This window comes from Nerophis lumbriciformis, linkage group LG08 (assembly GCF_033978685.3).
Source record: "Nerophis lumbriciformis linkage group LG08, RoL_Nlum_v2.1, whole genome shotgun sequence".
In the NCBI taxonomy this organism is placed as follows: Eukaryota; Metazoa; Chordata; class Actinopteri; order Syngnathiformes; family Syngnathidae; genus Nerophis; species Nerophis lumbriciformis.
Genome location: NC_084555.2, coordinates 46,986,451 through 47,013,630, shown reverse-complemented (window position 1 = coordinate 47,013,630; position 27,180 = coordinate 46,986,451). Strand labels below are relative to the sequence as shown.

Below are 27,180 nucleotides of genomic sequence, written 5' to 3'. Positions count from 1 at the left end.
TAGTTTGGGTGCGACTTATACTCAGGAGCGACTTATGTGTGAAATGATTAACACATTACCGTAAAATATCAAATAATATTATTTAGCTCATTCACGTAAGAGACTAGACGTATAAGATTTCATGGGATTTAGCGATTAGGAGTGACAGATTGTTTGGTAAACGTATAGCATGTTCTATATGTTATAGTTATTTGAATGACTCTTACCATAATATGTTACGTTAACATACCTCAGTTGGTTATTTATGCCTCATATAACGTACACTTATTCAGCCTGTTGTTCACTATTCTTTATTTATTTAAATTGCCTTTCAAATGTCTATTCTTGGTGTTGGCTTTTATCAAATAAATGTCCCCCAAAAATGCGACTTATATATGTTTTTTCCCTTCTTTATTATGCATTTTCGGCCGGTGCGACTTATACTCTGCAGCGATTTATACTCCGAAAAATACGGTAAGATTAAATATCTCAAATAAGGGTGATATTTCCTTATTTTCTGTCTGATAAGATAATTCTTCTCACTAAGCAGATTTTATGTTAGAGTGTTTTACTTGTTTTAAGGGTTTTGGTCCTAAATGATCTCAGTAAGATATTACAGTTTGTTGCTGCAACATGCTTGAAACCAGAATATCAAGTGTTGCAAAGCTGTGTCATCAACACTCACAAGTATAAAACGACTTTATTCCAAGTAATAATTTCTTATTTCAAGCATGAAAAAAAAAAATCATGACTTTGACACAAATGTGTCTCATAATTAAAACAGATGACCGCCAAATGGACTTTGATGTTTTATTTTCAATGAAACAATAGAAAATAGGTACTCATATAGTAGTACAGTTGGCACAGGACAACAAACTGACAGTAAATATTTAAACATTTAACATGTGACATTTCAAACAATTTTGAACAGAAATAGTTCATTCACATTCAGATAAATTCTTCAAAATTACAATAAAAAAAAATTTGGCCGGGGGCCGGGCTGTATATACCGTATTTTTCGGACTATAAGTCGCAGTTTTTTTTCATAGTTTGGCCGGGCTCCAGTGCGACTTATATATGTTTTTTTCCTTCTTTATTATGCATTTTTGGCAGGTGCGACTTAAGCTCCGGTGCGACTTATACTCCGAAAAATACGGTATGCACTAATTGACTGAAAGAGCACGCACTTGGCGCGATGATGTCATGTTATCGATGGAAAAATGCATTTTTAGACAATATGATTTGCCTGAGCGGCTAGGAGACCCCGAGAGTAACAAGCGGTTGCTTTGTTGAATTCCCATTAAGAACAATAAATTAGCTTTAGTATAAGTTTGCTGGTTTCAAGAAATGTACTGCCGAGCGCATATCATTATGTCAAGATAATGACACTAGCATTTACTTAATTTAAAAATATTTTTCAACATATTGAGCAAAAAGGTCTCTTTTTTTCTACCAAGAAAAGTGCACTTGTTATTAGTGAGAATATACTTATTTTAAGGTATTTTTGGGTTCATTGAGGTTAGCTAATTTTTCTTGTTTTGAAAGTCTTGACGAGCCGAATTTTCTTGTTATATTGGCAGATAACTTTGCTTAGTTCAAATAAAATACCCCTAATTTTTGCTTTTTTTTTTCTTGTTTTGGAACACTGACTTTTTGCAGTGTAGGCACTACGTCAGATGGCTGCCGTGTGGACGGGAGGGGAAGGCCACAGCTTACCTGATCAACCTGCCGTTCTCCACGTAATACTGAGCTCTGAAGTGGATGATCATTGGAGGCCCGAACTGGTCGATTCCCTAAAAGACATGAATGTTTACGCTCATCAAAGTCAGACTCAAGAGATTCACACTGCAGGTCAATTCCGATTTTTTTGTGCCTATATGCGACCTGTATCAGATTTTCTCATGTGCACAGTGCACTTCCGAATTTTTCTTTTGTAGGTGGTAGGGTTGTACGGTATACCGGTATTAGTATAGTACCGCGATACTAATGAATCATATTCGGTACTATACCGCCTCTAAAAAGTACCGGTCGCAGACTACATGGCCTGATGTAGTACTGCCTAACCTGCCCCTTTGCAACACCTGTGTCATGTGACTGCAAACTTGACACCTCATTGTCTGATTCTGACACAGGATCGATTGCTTCAGTCTTTTAATTTACTGGAGGAGAGTCAACAAATAGTTCTGCACTGAATATTTTACACTGAATTTTTATACACTGATTTTAAAACACTGTATTTTACCAAAATACATTTTTACACACTGTATTTTAAAACACTATTTTAACAAACAAATTTTGCACACACAATTTTTTTAAATGAAATTGTCAGCATTATTTGATATAAAAAAAATTCAGTTCACAAAATTGAAACGCAAAAAGTTCAGCTAACCATTTAACTTCAATAACTGACTGTCATTTAGAGCAGGCCCTGGCAATTATTTTGACTCGGGGGCCAAATTTAGAGAAAAAAATGTGCGCACAATGTTTAAAACTGAAATTGTCAGCATTATTTGATATAAAAAAAATTCAGTTCACAAAATTGAAAGGCAAAAAGTTCAGCTAACCATTTAACTTCAATAACTGACTGTCATTTAGAGCAGGCCCTGGCAATTATTTTGACTCGGGGGCCAAATTTAGAGAAAAAAATGTGCGCACAATTTTAAAAAATGAAATTGTCAGCATTATTTGATATAAAAAAAATTCAGTTCACAAAATTGAAACGCAAACAGTTCAGCTTACCATTGAACTTCAATAACTGACTGTCATTTAGAGCAGGCCTGGGCAATTATTTTGACTCGGGGGGACAAATTTAGAGAAATAAATGTGTCCGGGGGCCGGTATATCTATTTTTAGGAACACTAATACAAAACCTCACAATAATGTCTGATTGAATGCTAAAAACATTATGACAGACCGCCTTAAAAAACGGAATGGAATTAAAAATTTTTTTACTGAATGACAGACCCAGAATGTACATGAAAATAAAGAATGTGGGATTTACGATATTAACTATTAACGATAAAACACTGAATATTTTATAGTAACTATAGTTGAAAGAAGCTAAAATATACCAGGAGTGGGGTTCGAACCCACGAGGACTAGTGTCCATTGGATCTTAAGTCCAACGCCTTAACCACTCGGCCATCCTGGTGATGACAACAAACGCAACAAAATTGCAACAAACACAGCGAAATATGAACGTAGATTACCATAGTAACTAATTAGATGACCATAGTAACTAGTATATCATGCAAAAGGGCTGATTCCAACCATTGAAATACTTTGTATAGTTCAAGACTTGCGGTCATTTGAAAACATCACTGCACATCATGATGGCAGCTACACTTTCCATTTTAGAGATCTAAAAAAAATTATTTGGGAATGTCCGGCGGGCCAGATTGAAAAGCTTAACGGTCATTAATTTGCCCAGGTCTGATTTAGAGTGTTGTTCTTTGAAGTGATGTGGACAGGCACCACACACAACCACAGCAATGAATAATTGATGTTCAAACAGTGACTGTTTACATCCAAGTACGAGCAAACAGTCAAAACTAACATGAGGATTCAATGCGGATCTTCTTAGATTAGTTATAGTTGAAAGAACCTAAACAATACCAGGAGTGGGGTTCGAACCCACGAGGACTAGTGTCCATTGGATCTTAAGTCCAACGCCTTAACCACTCGGCCATCCTGGTGGTGACAACATGTCACTCCAGCATCGGCTCCACATCACACCGACTCTTGATCGGCATATTTTGCAATCAGGCGAAACGCAACAAAATTGCAACAAACACAGCGAAATATGAACAAAAAGGGTAAAAAAAAAAAAACACCTACGATCTGATACATCACTAAGCTTAAGAACTTTGTTGTAAAAATATCCTTCCGCGTCTGTCCCTGACACCCGCATTTCAGGCTGGCCTCTCTGGAAACACTCTGTGGAGACGCTCCCCACCCTCACTGCTTGGTGCCTCGTCTGAGCTGCTGTGACTTAGATTACCATAATAACTAATCAGATTACCTGAGTAAGAGTAAAACAACTTGCACTGAGCCTGGTCTACAAAATTTGCTACAACTCCCTGATACCGAAGTACATGTCAAACTACTTCAATAACGTAAATGACCGCCATAACCACAACACCAGGGGGAGCTCCACAAACCATGTTAAACCCAGATTCCAATCTAACAAAGGTCTTAACTCATTCTCATTCTATGCCACATCAATATGGAATGCACTCCCAACAGGTGTAAAAGAAAGTGCATCTCTATCCTCCTTCAGGCAACTACAACCCTAGACTAACACCCTCCCCCCACCACATCTCACCTATCCGGATTGTAATTAATCAAATATAAATAATCAAATGTATATACTTGTTCTTATGCTTTCTGAACTCACTATGTTCACTGCTCGCTGTACATATCCTACCAAGTCAGTCCTACACTGTTGCAATGTCCATTTCTCAGATGATATAATTGTTGATGACTGAAGTGCTGATATCAACCAAACCTAACCCCCCCGCCCCAACCCCCGGATTATAAATAATGTAAATAATTCAATGTATATACTCTGATGATTAACTTGTGTGATGACTGTATTATGCTGATAGTATATATTTATACCATGAATTGATTAATGTGGACCCCGACTTAAACAAGTTGAAAAACGTATTCGGGTGTTACCATTTAGTGGTCAATTGTACGGAATATGTACCATATTGTTCGCAGTTTTTTTCATAGTTTGGCCGGGGGTGCGACTTATACTCAGGAGCGACTTATGTGTGAAATTATTAACACATTAGCGTAAAATATCAAATAATATTATTTAGCTCATTCACGTAAGAGACTAGACCAGGGGTCTGCAACCCGCGGCTCCGGAGCCGCATGCGGCTCTTTGATCACTCTGATGCGGCTCAGCTGCATACTTGCCGACCGTCCCGATTTTTTCGGGAGACTTACGGATTTCAGTGCCTCTCCCGGGGCAAACATTCTCCGATTTTCACCCGGACAACAATATTGAGGGCGTGCCCTGATGGCACTGCCTTAGGCATCCTCTACAACCTGTCGTCGCGTCCGCTTTTTCACCATACTATCTGCGTGCCGGCCAAATCACATAATATCTAATATCTTTTCACACACACAAGTGAATGCAAAGCATACTTGGTCAACAGCCATACAGGTCACACTGAGGGTGGCCGTATAAACAACTTTAACACTCTTACAAATATGCGCCACACTGTGAACCCACACCAAACAAGAATGACAAACACATTTCGGGAGAACATTGGCACCGTAACACAACAGAACAAATACCCAGAACCCCTTGCAGCACTAACTCTTTCGGGCTACATTATACACCCCCGCTACCACCAAACCCCGCCCACCTCAACCGACGCACGGAGGTGGGCGGATGTTCTCCCGAAATGTGTTTGTCATTCTTGTTTGGTGTGGGTTCACAGTGTGGCGCATATTAGTAAGAGTGTTAAAGTTATTTATACGGCCACCCTCAGTGTGACCTGTATGGCTGTTGACCAAGTATGCCTTGCAGTCACTCATGTGTGTTTGCAGAAGCCTCAAATGACATGTAACTGGGCTGGCACGCTGTTGGTACAAGTTGTAGAGGGCGCTAAAAGGCAGTGCCATCACGGCACGCCATTATTATTGTTGTTTGGGTGAAAATCAGCAGGCATTCGAGAGAATAGTTGCCACGAAATTCGGGAGTCTCCCGGAAAAATCGGGAGGGTTGGCAAGTATGACGCTGTCAAGCGCCATTCATATAAAACTTGCGGGCCGCACTAACATTAAATTTTCATATAAAGGTGCGGGCCGCGTGTCTGAGACCCCTGGTTTATACATGGCACAAAGCAAAAAAAACAACTTTGTATGCAGTGTTTATTTCATTTTAAATTTCAAAAGAGTTTTGTGGCTCCTATTGTTTTCTTTAATTTGTGAAACGGGTCAAAATGGCTCTTTGAGTGGTAAAGGTTGCCGACCCCTGGACTAGACGTAAAAGATTTCATGGGATTTAGCGATTAGGAGTGACAGATAGTTTGGTAAACGTATAACATGTTCTATATGTTATAGTTATTTGAATGACTCTTACCATAATATGTTACGTTAACATACCAGGCACGTTCTCACTTGGTTATTTATGCCTCATATAACGTACACTTATTCAGCCTGTTGTTCACTATTCTTTATTTATTTTGAATTGCCTTTCAAATGTCTATTCTTGGTGTTGGCTTTTATCAAATAAATTTCCCCCAAAAATGCGACTTATATATGTTTTTTTCCTTCTTTATTATGCATTTTCGGCCTGTGCGACTTATACTCCGAAAAATACGGTACTGTACTGTGCAATCTACTAATAAAAGTCTCAAAATTAAATCAAACCATAGTAACTAGTATATCATGCAATAGGGCAGATTCCAACCATTGAAATACTTTGTATAGTTCAAGACTGTGGAGGTCGACCTCCTTAACAGCAGACTGAACAAGTTTTTTTTTCAGTGGCCTAGTGGTTAGAGTGTCCGCCCTGAGATCGGTAGGTTGAGAGTTCAAACCCCGGCCAAGTCATAACAAAGACTATAAAAATGTGACCCATTACCTCCCTGCTTGGCACTCAGCATCAAGGGTTGGAATTGGCGGTTAAATCACCAAAAATGATTCCCGGGCGCGGCACCGCTGCTGCCCACTGCTCCCCTCACCTCCCAGGGGGTGATCAAGGGGATGGGTCAAATGCAGAGGACACCTAGTGTGTGTATGACAATCATTGGGACTTTAACTGTAACTTTAACTTACGGCAATTTGAAAGCATCACTGCACATCATGATGACAGCTACAGTTGCCATCTTAAAGATCTAAAAAAATTATTTGGCAATGTCCGGCGGGCCAGATTGAGAAGCTTAACGGGCCTTTATTTGCCCAGGTCTGATTTAGAGTGTTGTTCTTTGAAGTGATGTGGACAGGCACCACACACAACCACAGCAATGAATCATTGATGTTCAAACAGTGACTGTTTACATCCAAGTACATTAAGTCAAGCACACTGCAAACAGTCAAAACTAATATGAGGATTCAATGTGAATCTTCTTAGATTACTTATAGTTGAAAGAACCTAAACAATACCAGGAGTGGGGTTCGAACCCACGAGGACTAGCGTCCATTGGATCTTAAGTCCAACGCCTTAACCACTCGGCCACCCTGGTGGTGACAACAAGTCAGTCCAGCATTGGCTCCACGTCTCACCTTGCTGGCTTCTTTCTTCCATTCTTTGGGACAGTACTTGGACAGTTTCTGATCCAGTTCCATGTAGATGTGCTCATTATCTGCGGGGAGAAGGGAGAGCATTTTAATCCACTGACAATATGGTTTCTATTTGTGTTGACATGTTTGTGGGCGGCAGTTATGTTTTTATTTCCTAAAATATGCTGTACCAGAAAACCTCAAGTCTTCTTTCCTTAAGTGCTTTTTTTAACCTAACCACATACTGGTACATTTTCTAAAATTGGGTGCATTTCTACACCATGTTTTACATTTACATTTACTCTCCTCTACCAACTTCTTTTGGCTGTCCCATCTGATGTACCACAGAATCTTAGTAGATGATTTACAAACATTATTATCATTGAAAATGTAATCTAAAATTCTATAACAGGGGTCAGCAACCTGCGGCTCTTTAGCGCCACCCTAGTGGCTCCCTGGAGCATTTTTTAAAAAGGCTTGAAAATGGAAAAAGATGGGGAAAATATTTTTTTTTTTAGTATGGTTTTTGTTTGAGGACTGTCAGGTTCAAACACTGATGACATCTATTAAACAGACGAGAAGCAAGGAATCATGCAGAGACAGAGTTAAATTTGGCTCAATTGAGGAGACATGTTTTTTGGGCTGTATTCTAGTTACAGATCCAAACTACATTCTAAAAGTCCAGCCCACGTGCTTCCTCTATTTATTTGGGAGGTCCCTGGTTACATCACCGAAGCTCTCGCTGAGGGAAGGGGGTAATCTCGACAGCTCCAGTTAGACACAATATATGACTATACAAGAAATGCTGGTGATATCGCCTTGTCTCTGCTCTGTCTGCGTCACGGCGGTGTTCGGCCTTGGCAGTCACCAGGCCGTTCCTGGACACAGACACTGATACGAGACTGGCTTGCAATCTTTTGGATTGCCAGCTTTGCACAGACAAAGAAAAATACCACTTCAGCACAATTGAAAATAACTATAGCAATGGCCCTTAAGCATAAGAGTTGTGTGATAATATATACATAATTATTCTAACAAGGACAAACATGACACTTTTTGATTGATTGATTGAAACTTTTATTAGTAGATTGCACAGTACAGAACATATTCCGTACAATTGACCACTAAATGGTAACACCCCAATAAGTTTTTCAACTTGTTTAAGTCAGGGTCCACGTTAATCAATTCATGGTAAACACAAACCTTCCCAATTGTTAGAAAGCCCACTGTTTAATATGTTTGTGTGTATGCTTCACTGATGAAAGTATCGTTTTGTCCTACTAATTTCGGCGGTTCTTGAACTCACCATAGTGTGGACCGTGACGCAACACTTTGTTTACATGTAAAATCTTCCACTCCTTCTTTGTCTCATTTTGTCAACCAAAAGTTTTACACTGTACGTTAAGGTACAATGGTGCGCTTTGTTGATGTTATTGACTTGTTGGAGTGCTAATAAGGCTTATTTGGTCAGTGCTGCAAGCTAATCAATGCTAACATGCTATTTAGGCAAGCTGTTACTTTTATCCTCTTTGTATATCATTTAGTGTGTGTATGCTTCACTGATGAAAGTATCGTTTTGTCCTACTAATTTCGGCGGTTCTTGAGCTCACCATAGTGTGGACTGTGACGCAACAATTTGTTTACCGGTACATGTAAAATCCTCCACTCCTTCTTTGTCTCATTTTGTCCACCAAAAGTACTATACCACCTCTAAAACGTACCGGCCCCTCACACCTAACATCCACTGTAATGATACCAAGTACTGGGGCATATCTAGTCAATACTACTATGATTACATCGATATTTTTTAGCACCACAAAATCTTCTTTTGTTTTGTTTTTAATTCATATTATTTTTATAAACTCAGGAAATACGTCCCTGCAGACACAAGGACTTAAATTATGACCAATGTATGATCCTGTAACTACTTGGTATCGGATTGATACCCAAATTTATGGTATCATCCAAAACTAATGTACGGTAAGGCATCTAAACAACTAAAGAATAAGTGATTATTACATTTTAACAGAAGTGTAGATAGAAAATGTTAAAAGAGAAGGTAAGCAGATATTAACAATAAATGAACAAGTAGATTAATAATTAATTTTCTACCACGTGTCTTAAAAAATAATAGAATGATAAATGACACAATATGTTACTGCATATGTCAGCAGACTAAATTAGGAGCCTTTGTTTGTTTACTTACTACTAAAAGACAAGTTGTCTAGTACGTTCACTATTTTATTTAAGGACAAACTTGCAATAAGGAACATATGTTTAATGTACCGTAAGATTTTTTGTTAAAATAAAGTCAATAACGCCATTTTTGTGGTCCCCTTTATTTAGAAAAGTACCGAAAAGTATCGAAATACATTTTGGTACCGGTACCAAAATATTGGTATCGGGACAACACTACATCGTTGTATTTGATATGATTTCTAACAGGTTGGACAAGTGCACAGTTCCAGTCTTAGAGGCACACACAACTCATTAGCATTAAAGCTACAGACACACAAAACAGAATATTCCCAATAGAGTTAATGACCCCTCATTACAGGTTGGGATTTGTTTTGTGTTTTGGTTTCTATTTTCCTGTTTGTGCTCTTGTTTCTTAGACCAGAGGTCGGCAACCCAGAACGCTGAAAGAGCCATATTGGACCAAAAATACAAAAAACAAATCTGACAAATTTAATATTTATTCTACACATTAGAAAACATTAGTAAATCAGAGGCTACTCAGAAGGTGAGATAACTCCTGGAAATTACTGGCTTTTAATGGCCAAAGGTATAGACGTGTGTGTCCAAGTTAAAGGAAACAACAGGCTGTCTTCTTTTAACAGATTTATCACAATCTTTGGCAAGCTAGGTAATGTTTGCTGTGGTCTGGAACAACATGGCACACATACAACTCTATGAAATGCAGCCAATATTACATACAGATAATGTGTCATGAGACATGCAAAACTAAATGATATACAAAGAGGATAAAAGTAACAGCTAGCCTAAATAGCATGTTAGCATCGATTAGCTTGCAGCACTGAGTAAATATGCCCGATTAGCACTCCAACAAGTCAATAACATCAACAAAGCGCACCATTGTACATTCACGCACAGTATAAAACTTTTGGTTGACAAAGTGATACAAAGAAGGAGTGGAAGATTTTACATGTAAAGTAAAGTAAAGTGTTGCGTCACAGTCCACACTATGGTGAGTTCAAGAACCGCCGAAATTAGTAGGACAAAACGATACTTTCATCAGTGAAGCATACACACAAACATATTAAACAGTGGGCTTTCTAACAATTGGGAAGGTTTGTGTTTACCATGAATTGATTAACGTGGACCCCGACTTAAACAAGTTGAAAAACTTATTCCGGTGTTACCATTTAGTGGTCAATTGTACGGAATATGTCAGGGGTAGGGAACCTATGGCTCTAGAGCCAGATGTGGCTCTTTTGATGACTGCATGTGGCTCTCAGATAAATCTTAGCTGAAATTTGCTTAACATGATAAGTAATGAATAATTACTCTGGTAACCACAGTGTTAAAAATAACCACGTATCAACCAGACTACAAAGCCATCAGCAAAACCATGCAGCACCAAAAGTCGCATTAATGGTAAGAAGTATTTTATTTATTATTGGCATACTTGCCAACCCTCCCGGATTTTCCGGGAGACTCCCGAAATTCAGCGCCTCTCCCGAAAACCTCCCGAGACAAATTTTCTCCCGAAATTCAGGCGGACCTGAGTGACGTGTTGACAACACACAACAGTGTCTACTGTAAAGCAGTTCGTCTGCCGTAAACAGCAATGTTGTGACACTTTTAAACAGGACAATACTGCCATCTACTGTACATGCATATGTGACCCACCCATAATGTGTCACATTTTTGTGTTGATTTATTTATTTTATTTTGTGGTTTGAATTCGTTTTTGGAGCTGTCATTACACATTTATCAGTATTCACATTGGTCAGTGGGGGGCAGTAGGGCGTTTCTTCCCAATTGAATGCTATCACCTGCAGACCGGAAGTGTCTTGTCATTCTGATGAGCGCGACCAGTCTGTGAACAATTGAAACGTCCTGTGTGCTTTTTCCTCCTGTATAACAGGTTAGTTTTGGTGAATCAACTCACTGAATAATATCCATGTGATCTTTATAAGTTTAAGTACACATTCTGATGGTGGAGCCTAACTCTAAAGTGTTTGTGAGTTGTAGTTTGTAAATGAACACTGAAATTTAAGTATTTATTTTATTTATATATATATATATAGCTAGAATTCACTGAAAGTCAAGTATTTCTTATATATATATATATATATATATCTTAACCACGCCCCACGCCCCACCCCCGACCACGCCCCCGCACCCACCTCCCACCCCCCACCTCCCGAAATCGGAGGTCTCAAGGTTGGCAAGTATGATTATTGGTTATCTTCAGAATAACAATGTTATTAAAAAGAATAAGAGACTTATCGTACTCTAAACATGTTGGTCTTTCTTAAAAATGCACGCATTTAGTTGTATTTAGTGTTAAAAAATATTAAATGGCTCTCACGGAAATACATTTTAAAATATTTGGCTTTCATGGTTCTCTCAGCCAAAAAGGTTCCTGACCCCTGGTGTACTGAGCAATCTACTAATAAAAGTTTCAATCAATCAATCAAAAAGTGTCATGTTTGTCCTCAAACAAAAAACATACCAAAAAAAAAAAAAAATCCCCATTTTTTTCCATTTTCAAGCCTTTTTTTAAAAATGCTCCAGGGAGCCACAAGGGCGGCGCTAAAGAGCCGCAGGTTGCTGACTCCTGTCTTAGAGGATTTGGCATCGGGACAACACTACACTGCTCTGTAATAAATGTAAAACAAAAGTAAGTCACATGATCTGATCGTTGTACAACTGTAAACAGTTTTCATTCACGGTCCACAAAGTAACACAAACATTTGGTGAAAAAGTTGCGTGAGTCAGCGTGAATGTGGCTGTAAGCGAACAAGGGCCAGGTTAGTGACCTCTGGCTGAGGCCAGGGGGCCGGGGGCCATGGTGGGTGTCACTGTGCGGCTGGGTGGCCTCTGTTTGCCTTGGGGATTTCACGCTGTTCAGACAAGCACTTGAAGAATGTCCCACAATCGAGGTCGTTGGCTCCGGCCCAACGGACTGAGAGTCCGGCCATTGCCCTCATCTGGAGGGCAGCTGTCTGAAAACAAGGCTTTCGCAACACTCTCAGCGCCGCAGTCGCCCGCCAGCGCCGTGTGTCGTCTGCTCCCACACACACAGACAGTGAGTCACATGACCCTCGCACGGCCTCGTCACCGTAAACTGCTTGCTCGCCACACAATAGAGCCAGTCAAGACGAGGAGGACCGTGTTCCTGCAGACCTCCATGACAGCTAGGTGAGACATGCTACATTTAGGGCACCGTTCCTGCTTCCTCGCCAAGTTTGGGCTACATTTTTATGTGCAGGAATTTACTGGGAGGGCACGATGGACGCCACGCGCCCACCTGAGGTGTAACAAGTGGGAGAACTGCTCATAATAACACCTGGAATCATTTTTGTTTCTTACTTTGAATAACACTGAGTCCAAACAGGTGACAGTCCTTCAGCCTCAGGAGATCACAGACCTGGACCAACAGTTCCTGGCACAGAGTCTTCACCTGAGGGGGGAGGAGATAACCATGCACACACAGCCATGAATACTGCTCTTTGTTTTTGTAAACTAACACTTCTACTCCGCAACTGCTACACAATAAAGTGAAAATGTGTCGATACATGCACCCCTACTCTGTTGTTATCATTTTCCCACGCCATAAGTCAAATTAACTTGGGATTGCTCAAACAGATGAATGCGCCCTACAAAACACTAACTGACTCTAGGACAGGGGTCCCCAAACTACGGCCTGGCCCAGCGTCCAAAATCCGACCCACGGGAAGTCCTGGGTTTAAAAAAAAAAATGTAAAAAAAATTGTTTTTTATTTTTTTATTCTTGTTTTTTAAAATCTGTCCTTTCTAATCCAGTGTTTTTCAACCACTGTGCCGCGGCACACTAGTTGATCTAATTTCACCGATTTGGGGTAAAAAATATTTTTTGCAAAGCAGTAATTATAGTCTGTAAATGATGTGTTGTTGTTGAGTGTCGGTGCTGTCTAGAGCTCGGCAGAGTAACCGTGTAATACTCTTCCATATCAATAGGTGCCAGCAGGTAGCTAATTGCTTTGTAGAAGTTGAAACAGCGGGAGGCAGCAGGTAAAAGGGTGTCTAATGCTTAAACCAAAAATAAACAAAAGGTGAGTGCCCCTAAGAAAAGGCATTGAAGCTTAGGGAAGGCTATGCAGAACGAAACTCAAACTGAACTGGCTACAAAGTAAACAAAAACAGAATGCTGGACGACAGCAAAGACTTACTGTGGAGCAAAGATGGCGTCCACAATGTAACATCCAAACATGACAATCGACAATGTCCCCACGAAGAAGGATAAAAACGAAGTAGATGCGGGAAATATCGCTCAAAGGAAGACCTGAAACTGCTCCAGGAAAATACCAAAAAAAGAGAAAAAGCCACCAAAATTGGAGCGCAAAACAAGAACTAAAACACTACACACTGGAAAACAGCAAAAAACTCAAAATAAGTCTCGCCGTGATGTGACAGGTGGTGACAGTACACCTATTTGAGACAAGAGCTATATTGATGCATGCTTGGTTATGGTTTAAAGTCATATCCAACAATTGCGACAACAACTTTTTACTGTCAACTGAGTTTCGTTGTTTAATGATTTCTGCTGGTGGTGTGCCTCCGCATTTTGTCAACACAAAAAATGTGCCTTGGCTCAAAAAAGGTTGAAAATCACTGTTCTAATCCATTTTCTACCCCTTGTTACTTTCGGTGTCTCCTGGCCGCTCAGGCAAATCATATAGTCTAAAAATGCATTTTCCCATCGATACATCGATAACGTGATATATTTACGCAATTCATTCTTCTGCACTAATTTTCTTTACACAGAATTTTTATACACTTAATTTTCTCACACTGATTTTATTTTTACAATTCATTTTTCGACATAAAATTTCTTTTTACACTGTATTTTTCATACACTTAATTTTTCTATACTGAACTTTTGTACACTGGATTTTTAGCACCAAATTTGGATGCATGTATTTGAACAAACTATTTTTTTAAACACAAACATTTTTATAAGGGATGGGGATAGGTTGATTGGCAACACTAAATTGGCCCTAGTGTGTGAATGTGAGTGTGAATGTTGTCTGTCTATCTGTGTTGGCCCTGCGATGAGGTGGCGACTTGTCCAGGGTGTACCCCGCCTTCCGCCCGATTGTAGCTGAGATAGGCTCCAGCGCCCCCCGCGACCCCAAAGGGAATAAGCGGTAGAAAATGGATGGATGTAATATATATAATATATATATATATATATATATATATATATATATATATATATAAATGCTTTAAAATGTAATATCGGAAATTATCGGTATCGGTTTCAAAATTATCGGTATCTGTTTCAAAAAGTAAAATTTATGACTTTTTAAAACGCCGCTGTGTACACGGACGTAGGGAGAAGTACAGAATGCCAATAAACCTTAAAGGCACTGCCTTTGCGTGCCGGCCCAGTCACACAATATCTACGGCTTTTCAAACACAAGTGAATGCCAATGCATACTTGGTCAACAGCCATACAGGTCACACTGAGAGTGGCCGTATAAACAACTTTAACACTGTTACAAATATGCGCCACACTGTGAACCCACACCAAACAAGAACGACAAACACATTTCGGGAGAACATCCGCACCGTAACACAACATAAACACAACAGAACAAATACCCAGAACCCCTTGCAGCACTAACTCTTCCGGGACGCTACAATATACACCCCCCACCTCAACCCCGCCCCCCTCAACCTCCTCATGCTCTCTCGGGGAGAGCATGTCCCAAATTCCAAGCTGCTGTTTTGAGGCATGTTAAAAAAAATAATGCACTTTGTGACTTCAATAATAAATATGGCAGTGCCATGTTGGCATTTTTTCTCCATAACTTGAGTTGATTTATTTTGGAAAACCTTGTTGCATTGTTTAATGCAGCCAGCGGGACATCACAACAAAATTAGGCATAATAATGTGTTAATTCCACGACTGGATATATCGGAATCGGTAATTAAGAGTTGGACAATATGGGAATATCGGATATCGGCAAAAAAGCCATTATCGGACATCTCTAATTTTTATTTAGTAAAATTGTTAGCTTAATTTGATGTAAAAAATTCAGTTCACCAAATTCAAACGCCAAAAATTCAGTTACATAAATTCACTGTCCAAAAAAGCTTTTGCAATAAAGACACAAATGACCCTGGACATCGGTGTACTCACATTGACTATAACATTGAGCGTGTCGTCGTTGGGCAGAAAGACACAAACGCATCGGCGGTCTTGCATGGTTTTGTTGTTGTGGAAGTTCAGTTTGTTCATCTTCTTGTAAACTGGCGACAGGACAGGCCCCTCCGCCTGCTGAAGGAGGGGGGTTGGGCTCAAGGCCCTCCGACGACCACCGAGGCGTCGGCAATAGCCGTGCTTCAGCTGCGACCCGGCGGTACAGAAGGGGCGGCTCTGACAGGCTCAGCAGGCCGGGCAGCAGTCACGAGGAGGAGCATGGGGATCCCCGCTGCACTTTGCCACTGTGGAGACAAAACAAAGACAGCATTAGATTTTAAAAGTGTGTGGAACTGTACAAATTAGGGTTGTACGGTATTAGTATAGTACCGCGATACTAATGAATCATATTCGGTACTACACCACCTCTAAAAAGTAACGGCCCCCCTCCGGCGTCGTCACATCATGACATTGCTGATTTTACGAGTAGAGGAGCATGTTCGGCAGCGCACAATCACGGAGTACTTACAAGCAGACACAAAGTGTAGACAGAAAAGGGAGAACGGATGCATTTTGGCTTAAAAACTAAAGATAAAGGTGAAGCTATAACACTGCTTGCGGCTAAGGTCCATCCACAGTCACTAATCCTCGCCTCCATGGCGACAAATAAAGTACGTTTCTTACAAGTATCATCCCTGCAGGACGAGGAATAGCTAAACATGCTTCACTACACACCGTAGGAGGATACGATAGCTCACCAGCATCACAATGTAAACAAATGGATGTATACCTGACATCCACTGTAATGATACCAAGTACAAGAGCGTTTCTAGTCGATACTACTATGATTACATTTATTATTTTAATTCATATTATATTAATAAACTCAGGATATACATCCCTGGACACATGACAACTTAAATTATGACCATGTAACTACTTGGTGTCAGAGCGATACCTAAATGTGTGGTATCATCCAAAACTAATGTAAAGTATCCAAACAACAGATGAATAAGTGATTATTACATTTTAACAGAAGTGTAGATAGAACATGTTGAAACGGAAACTAACCAGTTATTAACAGTAAATGAACAAGCGGATTAATAATCAATTTTTACAGCTTGTCCTTTATTATTTTGACAAAATAATAGAATGATAAATGAAACGATTTGTTACTGCATACGTCAGCAGACTAATTAGGAGCCTTTACTTACAACTAAAAAACAAGTTGTCCAGTACAGGGGTCGGCAACCTTTACCAGTCAAAGAGCCATTTTGACCAGTTTCACAAATTATAGAAAACAATGGGAGCCGCAAAAATTTTTGAACTTTTAAATGAAATAACACTGCATACAAAGTTATTTTTTTGCTTTGTGCTATGTACAAACCAGGGGTCTCAGACACGCTGCACCACCTTTATATGGAATTTTTAAGCTGGTGCGGCACGCAGATTTTAAATGAATAGCGCTTGTCAGCGTCATGCGTGCCGTGATGGTACAGCATATGGAGCCCACTACAACCAGCGTGCCTGATCGGCCACATGTTGAATGGGGCTTCCGCTTGCTCACGTAGGTGACAGCAAGGCGTACTTGCTCAACAACCACACAGGTTACACTGACGGTGGCGGTATAAAAAAAACTTTAACACTCTTACTAATAATGCGCCACACTGTGAACCCACACCAAACAAGAATGACAAACACATTTCGGGAGAACAGCTGCACCGTAACACAACATAAACACAACAGGACAAATACCCAGAATCCCATGCAGCCCTAACTCTTCCGGGATACATTATACACCCCCGCTACCAAACCCCGCCCACCTCAACCGACGCACAGAGGGGGGGGTTGATGTGTGAGGGAGCAGGCTTGGGGTGGGGGCGGGGTTTGGTGGTAGCAGGGGTGTATAATGTAGCCCGGAAGAGTCAGGGCTGCATGGGATTCTGGGTGCTTGTTCTGTTGTGTTTATGTTGTGTTAAGGTGCAGATGTTCTCCCGAAATGTGTTTGTCATTTTTGTTTGGTTTTGGTTCAAAGTGTGGCGCATTATTAGTAAGAGTGTTAAAGTTGTTTTATATTGTCACCGTCAGTGTAACCTGTGTGGCTGTTGACCAAGTATGCCTTGCTGTCACGTATGTGTGCAAGCAGAAGATGTATATTATATAACAAATGTTGGGCTGGCACACTGTTAATACAGATTGTAGAGGGTGCCAAATGTTGTACCATCATGGCACGCCCTTATTATAGCTGTAAGGGTGATAATCGGTGAATATTAATCCCGGGAGTTTTCTGCGAGAGGCACTGAAATCCGGAAGTCTCACGGGAAAATTGGGGGGTTCAGCAAGTAAGCTGCTGAGCCGCATCAGAGTGATCAAAGAGCCGCATGCGGCTCCGGAGCCGCGGGTTGCCGACCCCTGGTCTAGTATGTTCACTATTTTATTTAAGGACAAAATTGTTCTTCGATTGCAATAAGAAACATGTGTTTAACGTACCCTAAGATTTTTTATTCAAATAAAGCCAGTAATGCAATTTTTTGTGGTTTCCTTTTTTTAGAAAAGTATCGAAAAGTATCAAAATACATTTTGGTACCGGTACTGGTACCAAAATATCGGTATCGAGACAACCCTAGTCCAAACCAGTGCCAAACTAAAGAGTTCTTCGTCCCTATTTTTGGCACCTATTCCTATTTGGATTTTGTTGGTTTAGCTTCCATTGTGCTCTGCGTCTTTGCTACATTGTTGACATCCATGCTCCTGCCGGCTTTCGCCATAAAGTTATTTCAAGTGACGTAACAGTGTTGCTACAGCTACATTAGCTGCAGCCCAGATGTTAAAATGACGATATAAACAATGATATCTTACTATGGACATTTTTATATCGTTCTACAATATATATCATTATATTGCACAGCACTAAGGAGGGCTAGATTTGATCTCTCTGCAAATTCGCTCAATAGTTGACTGTCCACTTCTTCTAACTTCTCTCCTTTTGCTACATTTTCCGAATGACAAAGACAAAACTTTTACAAATTAATAGAGATGTAACGATAAACGGTATAATAGTAAACCATGGTAAAACTTTAAGTTAAACTGATTGGAAAACCATGATTGTTAACACTTTGATAAAGTCACGGACCTGTGACACTGCTCATTTACTGCACGCGAGCGCTATCATAAATGCTAACATGAAAACAAGAGACATTAACATCTTTTTCCATTAAAAGACATTACTTAATCCAAACTGTTTTAAACACATTACTGTCTGAACAACTAAGATATTCAATTGTGCACATTGAACCTATAGGTAGGGATGATACTCAAAACCGATTTTCCCGGTTGTTCGATAAGAAAAGAACCGAGTCCTCGGACTCGAATCCCTTTTTGAGAACCGGTACCCGTTATCGAGACCACTATAGCAAAGAAAAAGAGTTGGTTCTTTATTCGAATCCCTGGGAACGAATCCCGTCCCGACCAGAAATGCCCCGTGGGACATCACAAGAAATGACGTCCAGTAGCTCAGTCATTAGGCGCAGATAGCGAAAGCAGGAAAAACAATGGACCGGAAAAAGCACTCCAAGGTGTAATAAAGTTCAAAACAAAAGGTATAATCCAATGAATAACTTTACTGAGAGATTTGAGCAGGGTACAAACACATGACGAACACTTTCACGACCAACCGGAAACATAGCAACCAGGCTAGCAACGCACCTCCTTTACGGCAGCTGTAGCAACGTTCTTAAAGCAACCGCAGCACATACATATATATACAACATATCTCCCTTTTTTAACTTTTGTTTTTCTTTCCTTGTAAACAAAACAAAATCACACTGTATATGTGTTGTATGTCTAATTATAAATAATGCAGACAAGGCGTGTTGGCTGAGTTCTTGACGTTTACTTTCACAGCGTGCTCATAACCTCATTCTTAGCTGCCGGCGTGGCGACATGCAACAACACTTTTCGGGGCTACCGTGCATGCTCGTCACTCCCGTTGCATGCTGGGTAGTGTAGTTGTTATATTCCCTAGCTCATAACATCACATCTTTCCCCCTATAAGAAATAATGTTAACTCAATAAAGTGTATTTCTTTTTTTCGCTTTAACTTTTAATTTTTTTAGCATTGTAACCACATTTGCAAACAACTTTTCTCTTCAAAGAATTTTCTTTCAATAAAGAAATAAAGTGCAAAAATGTCAAAGCATCATAACAAACAGTTAGGTCAAATAGCAGCAGAAGTGCACTTTTTGGAGAGCTGTATTATTTTCAGTTTTGTGCCCAAGGGACTGATTTTATTTAACACTATATTATTATTTATACACCTATAGTGATCACAGAGACAGGTTGTTTTTGTGTTAATGTATATATTAGTTTTTCTGAAAAATCCCACTTAATATACTTTGGGTAACAACAGTCAATATTTATTTATTTTATTTTATTTTTTTAGGGGGTAACAGTCAATATTTATTTATTTATTAGATTTTATTTTTTTCTTATATAATAAAAGTGAGCTTTTGTTAAACCAAATATTGTGTGTTTTTTTCCATATACAACAACCTATCTGGACTCGATAAGAGAATCGATAAGGAATCGGTTCGATAAGAGGATTCGATAATAGGCTCGAATTCGATAATTTCTTATCAAACATCATCCCTACCTATAGGCTGTGCTCTCTTAGAGCGAGAAATCGATTGATACTCAAAGCAAAGTGACAACAGGAAGTACATTTATGTGACATCACATAAACTGGACGCGACACACCAAACACGTTTTTTTCTTTATCATTAAAAAAAAACCACTAAAATGTTTACAAATTAAAACAACAGAAGATAAATCAAATCAACTTTATTTATAAAGCACATTTAAAATTTACCACAGGGGTAGAACATATATAAAAACAAAAACAAAAAAAATGTGGATCTTCAGTAGCCAGAACAATAGTATATTGTGTGTAGGGTTGCAAAATTCCGGGAATATTCAAAGTTGGAAAATTTCCATGGGAATTAACGGGAATAAACATTGAGTGCAACATGCTAGATCTTGCAGCATGATTATGAGCTAAAACAACCTGATTTAATGCAAATTGAGTATCATTTCAACCCTGCACTGTGCATTCCTCCATCACATGCACAGATAATTCCCATATAATTCCCATGGACGGTGTCCAACTTTGAATAATCAAAAAATGGTCAATATTTCCAAACTTCCCGAGCTTAACTTCCCGTGGTAAATTTCAGGAAAGTTTCCGGAAATTTACCGGAAACCTTCCACCCCTTTGCAACCCTAATTGTGTGGGAACTCAATTTTCTAAAAATAAAACGTAGTTATAAGTGTGTATGAGTACTCTTTCAGCACATTCAACAGTACCGTGATAATAATGATACCCATGTTAATTTTGGTGACAATAACCGCGATACAAAATGTTCATATTGTGACATCCCTACAAATGAAATAAACATGTTTGCACTGCCGCACGCTCGATTCAACAATATTTTCTTCTTCTTTCATATAACACAGCTAAGTAGTGTTGCCAAGCGGCTGCAGCCAGCTCACTGCGTTGGGGTTTGGTTTTGGGAGGAACAATGGGGCACTTGTTGATAGTCCGATGTGGTGGGCGGTCTGTACCACGGCACCGAGATGGGCAAGCTGCAGAAGGGCGCAGGCGGCAAGCTGGAACTCCGGTAAGAACACAGAGCATCCTTGCGAGGGAGCTCGGCACCCGGGGGTAAACATGTGTTTGGGTTGATCAAAAATTGGGCCATGCTTGGAATATACTGCAGAGATTGTTGCTCGACAAACTCATCATCTTTTTTATATATACCATATTTTCCGGACCATAGGGCGCACCGGATTATAAAGCGCACTGCCGATGAGCGGGTCTAGTCAGGTTTGTTTTCATACAAAAGGGGCGCCGGATTATAGAGCGCATTAAGGGGGTCATATTATTATTAGAGATGTCCGATAATAGGTTTTTTTTGCCGATATCCGATATTGTCCTACTCTTAATTATCGATACCGATATCAACCGATACCAGTATACAGTATACAGTCATAGAATTAACACATTATTATGCCTAATTGTGTTGTGATGCCCCGCTGGATGCATTAAACCAGTGGTCCCCAACCTTTTTGTAACTGCGGACCGGTCAACGCTTGAAAATTATTCCCATGGACCGGGGGGGGGTATGTTTTTTGGGTTTTTTTGGTCATAAAAATATACAATCATGTGTGCTTACGGACTGTATCCCTGCAGACTGTATTGATCTATCTTGATATATAATGTAGGAACCAGAAAAATAATAACAGAAAGAAACAACCCTTTTGTGTGAATGAGTGTAAATGGGGGAGGGAGTTTTTTGGGGTTGGTGCACTAATTGTAAGTGTATCTTGTGTTTTTTATGTTGATTTAATAAAAAATAAAAAAATGTATTTATTTTTTATTTTCATTTCTTGTACCGGTACAAATCGATCCACGGACCGGTACCGGGCCGCGGCCCGGTGGTTGGGGACCACTGCATTAAACAATGTAACAAGGTTTTCCAAAATAAATCAACTGAAGTTATGGAAAAAAATGCCAACATGGCACTGCCATATTTATTATTGAAGTCACAAAGTGCATTATTTTTTCTTAACATGCCTCAAAACAGCAGCATGGAATTTGGGACATGCTCTCCCTGAGAGAGCATGAGGAGGTTGAAGTGGGCGGGGTTGGGGGGTGGGCGGTGTTGAGGTGGGGGCGAGGTTTAGGAGGTTAGGGGGGTGTATATTGTAGCGTCCCGGAAGATTTAGTGCTGCAAGGGGTTCTGGGTATTTGTTCTGTCGTGTTTATGTTGTGCTACGGTGCGGATGTTCTCCCGAAATGTGTTTGTCATTCTTGTTTGGTGTGGGTTCACAGTGTGGCGCATATTTGTAACAGTGTTAAAGTTGTTTATACGGCCACCCTCAGTGTGACCTGTAGGGCTGTTGACCAAGTATGCCTTGCATTCACCTCTGTATGTGAAAAGCCATAGATATTACGTGACTGGGCCGGCACGCAAAGGCAGTGCCTTTAAGGTTTATTTAGCGCTCTGTACTTTTCCCTACGTCCGTGTACACAGCGGCGTTTTAAAAAGGTCACAAATTTTACTTTTTGAAACCGATACTGATAACTTTGAAACCGATACTGATAATTTCCGATATTACATTTTAAAGCATTTATCGGCCGATAATATCGGCAGCCCGATATTATCGGACATCTCTAATTATTTTATTTTTTTTCTAAATGTAAAACACTTCCTTGTGGTCTACATAACATGTAATGGTGGTTCTTTGGTCAAAATGTTGCATAGATGATGTTTTACAGATCATCTTCAAGCCGCTTTCTGACAGTCGCTTCAGGATGCGCCGTTTTGTGGGCGGTCTTATTTACATGGCTCACCTTCCACAGAGTCTTCTCCCCGTCATCTTTGTTGTAGCAGTGTAGAGTGCAAGGACGGGAGTGGAAGAACGGCGGAAATGCGTCCCGTGAAAAACCGTCCGACCGAAACTCTCTAATAACTAAAGTTCTGTGGGTGAATAATGTAAACACACTACACTGGTAGTTTTTAGCGCTTCCATAGCGAGATATAAGTTAGAACTAGAGATGTCCGATAATATCGGACTGCCGATATTATCGGCCGATAAATGCTTTAAAATGTAATTTCGGAAATTATCGGTATTGGTTTCAAAAAGTAAAATTTATGACTTTTTAAAACGCCGCTGTGTACACGGACGTAGGGAGAAGTACAGAGCGCCAATAAACCTTAAAGGCACTGCCTTTGCGTGCCGGCCCAGTCACATAATATCTACGGCTTTTCACACACACAAGTGAATGCCCTGCATACTTGGTCAACAGCCATACAGATCACACTGAGGGTGGCCGTATAAACAACTTTAACACTGTTACAAATATGCGCCACACTGTGAACCCACACCAAACAAGAATGACAAACACATTTCGGGAGAACATCCGCACCGTAACACAACATAAACACAACAGAACAAATACCCAGAACCCCTTGCAGCACTAACTCTTCCGGGACGCTACAATATACACCCCCCGCTACTCCCTTACCCTCCCTCCCCCACCTCAACCTCCTCATGCTCTCTTAGGGAGAGCATGTCCCAAATCCAAAGCTGCTGTTTTGAGGCATGTTAAAAAAAATTATGACATTTTTATTTTAATTTTATTATTATTATTATATTATTATTTTTTTCTCCCTCTCTCTCCTTTTCAGCCCGTCTGTCTGTCTCTGGCCTCGTATGTGTGTGTGTGTGAGAATGTGTCTGTCTTTGTCGTCTTACTTGTTATATAATTGTGCCATTTGTCCCTCGTTGGTGGGACCTGAGTGGGGTGGGTGGTTTGGGTTTTAAGGGAAAGGGTGTGAATAATTTACTGACTTTAAAATTGTACTGTTTCGACTTGCACTTTTTTCTGTCTATTTGAAAATGTCAATAAAAAAAGTTGGAAAACAAAACAAAAACAAAAAAATCATGCACTTTGTGACTTCAATAATAAATATCGCAGTGCCATGTTGGCATTTTTTCCCATAACTTGAGTTGATTTATTTTGGAAAACCTTGTTACATTGTTTAATGCATCCAGCGGGGCATCACAACAAAATTAGGCATAATAATATGTTAATTCCACGACTCGGGGTGTAACGGTACACAAAAATTTCGGTTCGGTAGGTACCTCGGTTTAGAGGTCACGGTTTGGTTCATTTTCGGTACAGTAAGAAAACAAAAAATTATAAATGTTTTGGTTATTTATTTACCAAATTTGTAAACAATGGCATAACATACATATACTCACAGGGTCCATTGCCAGGGTTAATGTGGTCAACATATATAAAATAAAAACTAAATAAGATAAGGATCAGAATGGTTTCTTAACAAAAACCTTTCTACATATAAAGTGCTTTTTCTGATTGATTGATTGATTGACTTTTATTAGTAGATTGCACAATACAGTACATAGTCCGTACAATTGACCACTAAATGGTAACACCCCAATAAGTTTTTCAACTTGTTTAAGTCGGGGTCCACGTTAATCTTCCACCATAGAAGTGGGTCAAAATCTAGTTTCTAATGCAATATGGTCTTAAATCTGCTGCTATAAAAACATTTGTTATTGCTTTAGCCCTGCCTGACTCGCCGAGGAGAGGCTGCTTTAATGCGGTGGTGACGCTTCAAATGGGTTAGCATGTTTGACGTGTTCTCAGAAGCAGCTGCTAAACAATGTCGGCAAACCTCCGTCCTCCATTGTTGTATCGCACAGCCAAAGTGTTCCCAAACGGGAGATTTTAACGAAACAGGAGGGTCTTCCAGCTCTGGCTTTTACATGTTGTCGTAGCCCGGTCGCTGCTAGCATGCCGTGTGTTGTGCCTCAGTGTGCATTGTTTACACAACGTGCGGTACGCTACTTAATATGTCCGTGTGGAAACTCGTTCGGTACACCTCGGAACCGAACCGAAACCCCCGTACCGAAACTGTTCAATACAAATACACGTACCGTTACACTCCTATCCACGACTGTATATATCGGTATCGGTTGATATCGGAATCGGTAATCAAGAGTTGGACAATATCGGAATATCGGATATCGGCAAAAAAGCCATTAATCGGACATCTTTAGTTAGAACTTTACGCTACTTTATATTAGAAATGGCAACAGCAGAGGATGAATGCCACATAACAAGAAGATAGAGAAACAGAAGAAGCTTATCGACTAAAGTATTGGCACGGACTACAGTGGCGGACGTATGCGAATTTTCAGGACTTATGCAGATTTCAAATACACATCAGCAGGTACCAGGATGTAAGTAAAGTTGGTTTTGCATAATATTGTGAAACAAAACGCCAGATAATATGTCTGCTAATGGGTGCCATTTTGCAGTCCTTATAAACACACCATAGTAATACTTGTATCTCTGACTACGGTAGCCGTAATGGGCCGACAATCCTTCAAGCGGTGCGGCTTCAAAATCATACTAAAACATTTTGACAGATTTTTGAGTGCCGTGTGTAATGTTTATTATTTTAAATGGAACATTCCAAGTTTTGGTGTTGTTTACTGGCGTCATATTGCAGTCTACATGTATCTCTTATGTGTGACTGGTCACACTTACCGAAAAGTTGCTTTTGCATAACATTGCGAAACAAAACGCCAGATAATATGTCTTACCTTATACACACACCATAATAATACTGGTATGTTGAAGCACAGTACAATCCATCAAGCGGTGCGGCTTCATAGCTTACCAAAGTCGTACTAAAACATTTTGATAGATTTTTGAGCGCCGTGTGTAATGTTCTATATTTTCAATGGAACATATAAAATGTTGGTGTTTTTTATTTTAGTCATATTGCCATCATATTGCAGTCTACACGTATCTCTTATGTTTGACTGACATCTACTGGTCACACTTATCATTACACCATGTACCAAATAAAATTGCTTCGAGGTCGGTAAGCACAACTAGAATTTTTTGCGTACATTAGGTGCACTGGGTTATACAGCGCACTGTCGATTTTTGAGAAAATGAAAGGATTTTAAGTGCGCCTTATAGTCCGAAAGATACGGTACATTAATCTATACAGACACAATCCATGATCCTCTTCTTAATTTCCCCATTTGCTATTTCTTCATCATTCTGTCTCCTCCGTGGCTGTCATGTGTCTAAGTAAACAAAGTCAAACATTTAGAACGTCTTCTCACATCATCGCAAACACTATGTTAGGAAATATGAACAACACACTAACAAAAAGATTATGCATCATCACTGAACAAATTAAAACATCTTTTGCACTATCAGCCTTTTCATATAAAGCTATAAAGGAATGGAATGACCTAGCAACAAACTTAAAAAGTCTAACAGATTACTCTTCATTCACAATTGAAGTTAAAAAAGTGGCTTTGGAGCAATCAAAGCTGCTCACACAGTCACTAATGTGGGCACTATGTTTGACACATCAACTTAATGTGTATTATATTTATTCATGAGAGCATTTTTGTTGTAAATTGTGAGGTGTGTCTGTTAAAATCATGGTTGTTTTTACAAATGATGACGGATGTGAACAAGAGCATGTATTGTCTTTGTGTGATGATGTAAAGGGGTGTGGTTGTATTGTATATTAAGTATGTGTCCATGAAAGGGCATTTTATGACTTTTCTTAATTTGATTACATGCTGTAGTATGATTTTATTGTCATCATTTTATTGCATGATTTTTGTATCCCTTTAATTTAGGTAGCCAGGGACTGCAGATGGAAATGAGCTATTTAGCTATAATCTGGTACAGAACATATCTGTCTTTGATCTTAATGTTTCTGTGCATTGTTCCTTCAAATAAAGACTAAACTAAACTAAAAGTTACATCATCATACTAGCTAAACTCTTTCTGACGTAGCATGACAAGTCGCTCGTAGCAGTTAGCTCGTCAAGATTAAAGTATGATTAAACCTACCAGAAGCACATTTCTGCTTTAGTTGTCCACGCCAAGACTCCAAGAGGCAAACCATCGCTGGTGTGACTGTAAGCATTGGAGGGAAGCTCTACAATGAGGCGAG

At 39.7% G+C, this 27,180-nt stretch overlaps 1 protein-coding gene, 1 long non-coding RNA gene and 3 other non-coding genes across 5 annotated transcripts in view; 1 reads left to right on the top strand and 4 right to left on the bottom strand.

The window, feature by feature from the left end:
* frmd6 (FERM domain containing 6) overlaps window positions 1-27,180 on the bottom strand; it is an 83,673-nt gene that overhangs the window by 18,113 nt on the left and 38,380 nt on the right. The window contains exons 2-5 of the mRNA XM_061969082.2: window positions 15,599-15,903; window positions 12,784-12,874; window positions 7,225-7,304; window positions 1,696-1,772 (exon numbers count right to left, since the gene is read on the bottom strand). Of these exons, the coding sequence (XP_061825066.1) occupies window positions 1,696-1,772; window positions 7,225-7,304; window positions 12,784-12,874; window positions 15,599-15,697 (347 nt within the window). The 5' untranslated portion in view covers window positions 15,698-15,903. The remainder of the gene's footprint in view (window positions 1-1,695; window positions 1,773-7,224; window positions 7,305-12,783; window positions 12,875-15,598; window positions 15,904-27,180) is intronic.
* trnal-uaa (transfer RNA leucine (anticodon UAA)) lies at window positions 3,048-3,130 on the bottom strand. The gene has a single exon. It is a non-coding gene; the product is annotated as a tRNA-Leu (tRNA).
* On the bottom strand, window positions 3,592-3,674 carry trnal-uaa (transfer RNA leucine (anticodon UAA)). The gene has a single exon. It is a non-coding gene; the product is annotated as a tRNA-Leu (tRNA).
* trnal-uaa (transfer RNA leucine (anticodon UAA)) lies at window positions 7,102-7,184 on the bottom strand. Its single transcript has one exon. It is a non-coding gene; the product is annotated as a tRNA-Leu (tRNA).
* LOC133611908 (uncharacterized) lies at window positions 12,349-12,920 on the top strand. Its single transcript, XR_009816064.1, has 3 exons — window positions 12,349-12,612; window positions 12,683-12,726; window positions 12,809-12,920. It is a non-coding gene; the product is annotated as an uncharacterized lncRNA (long non-coding RNA).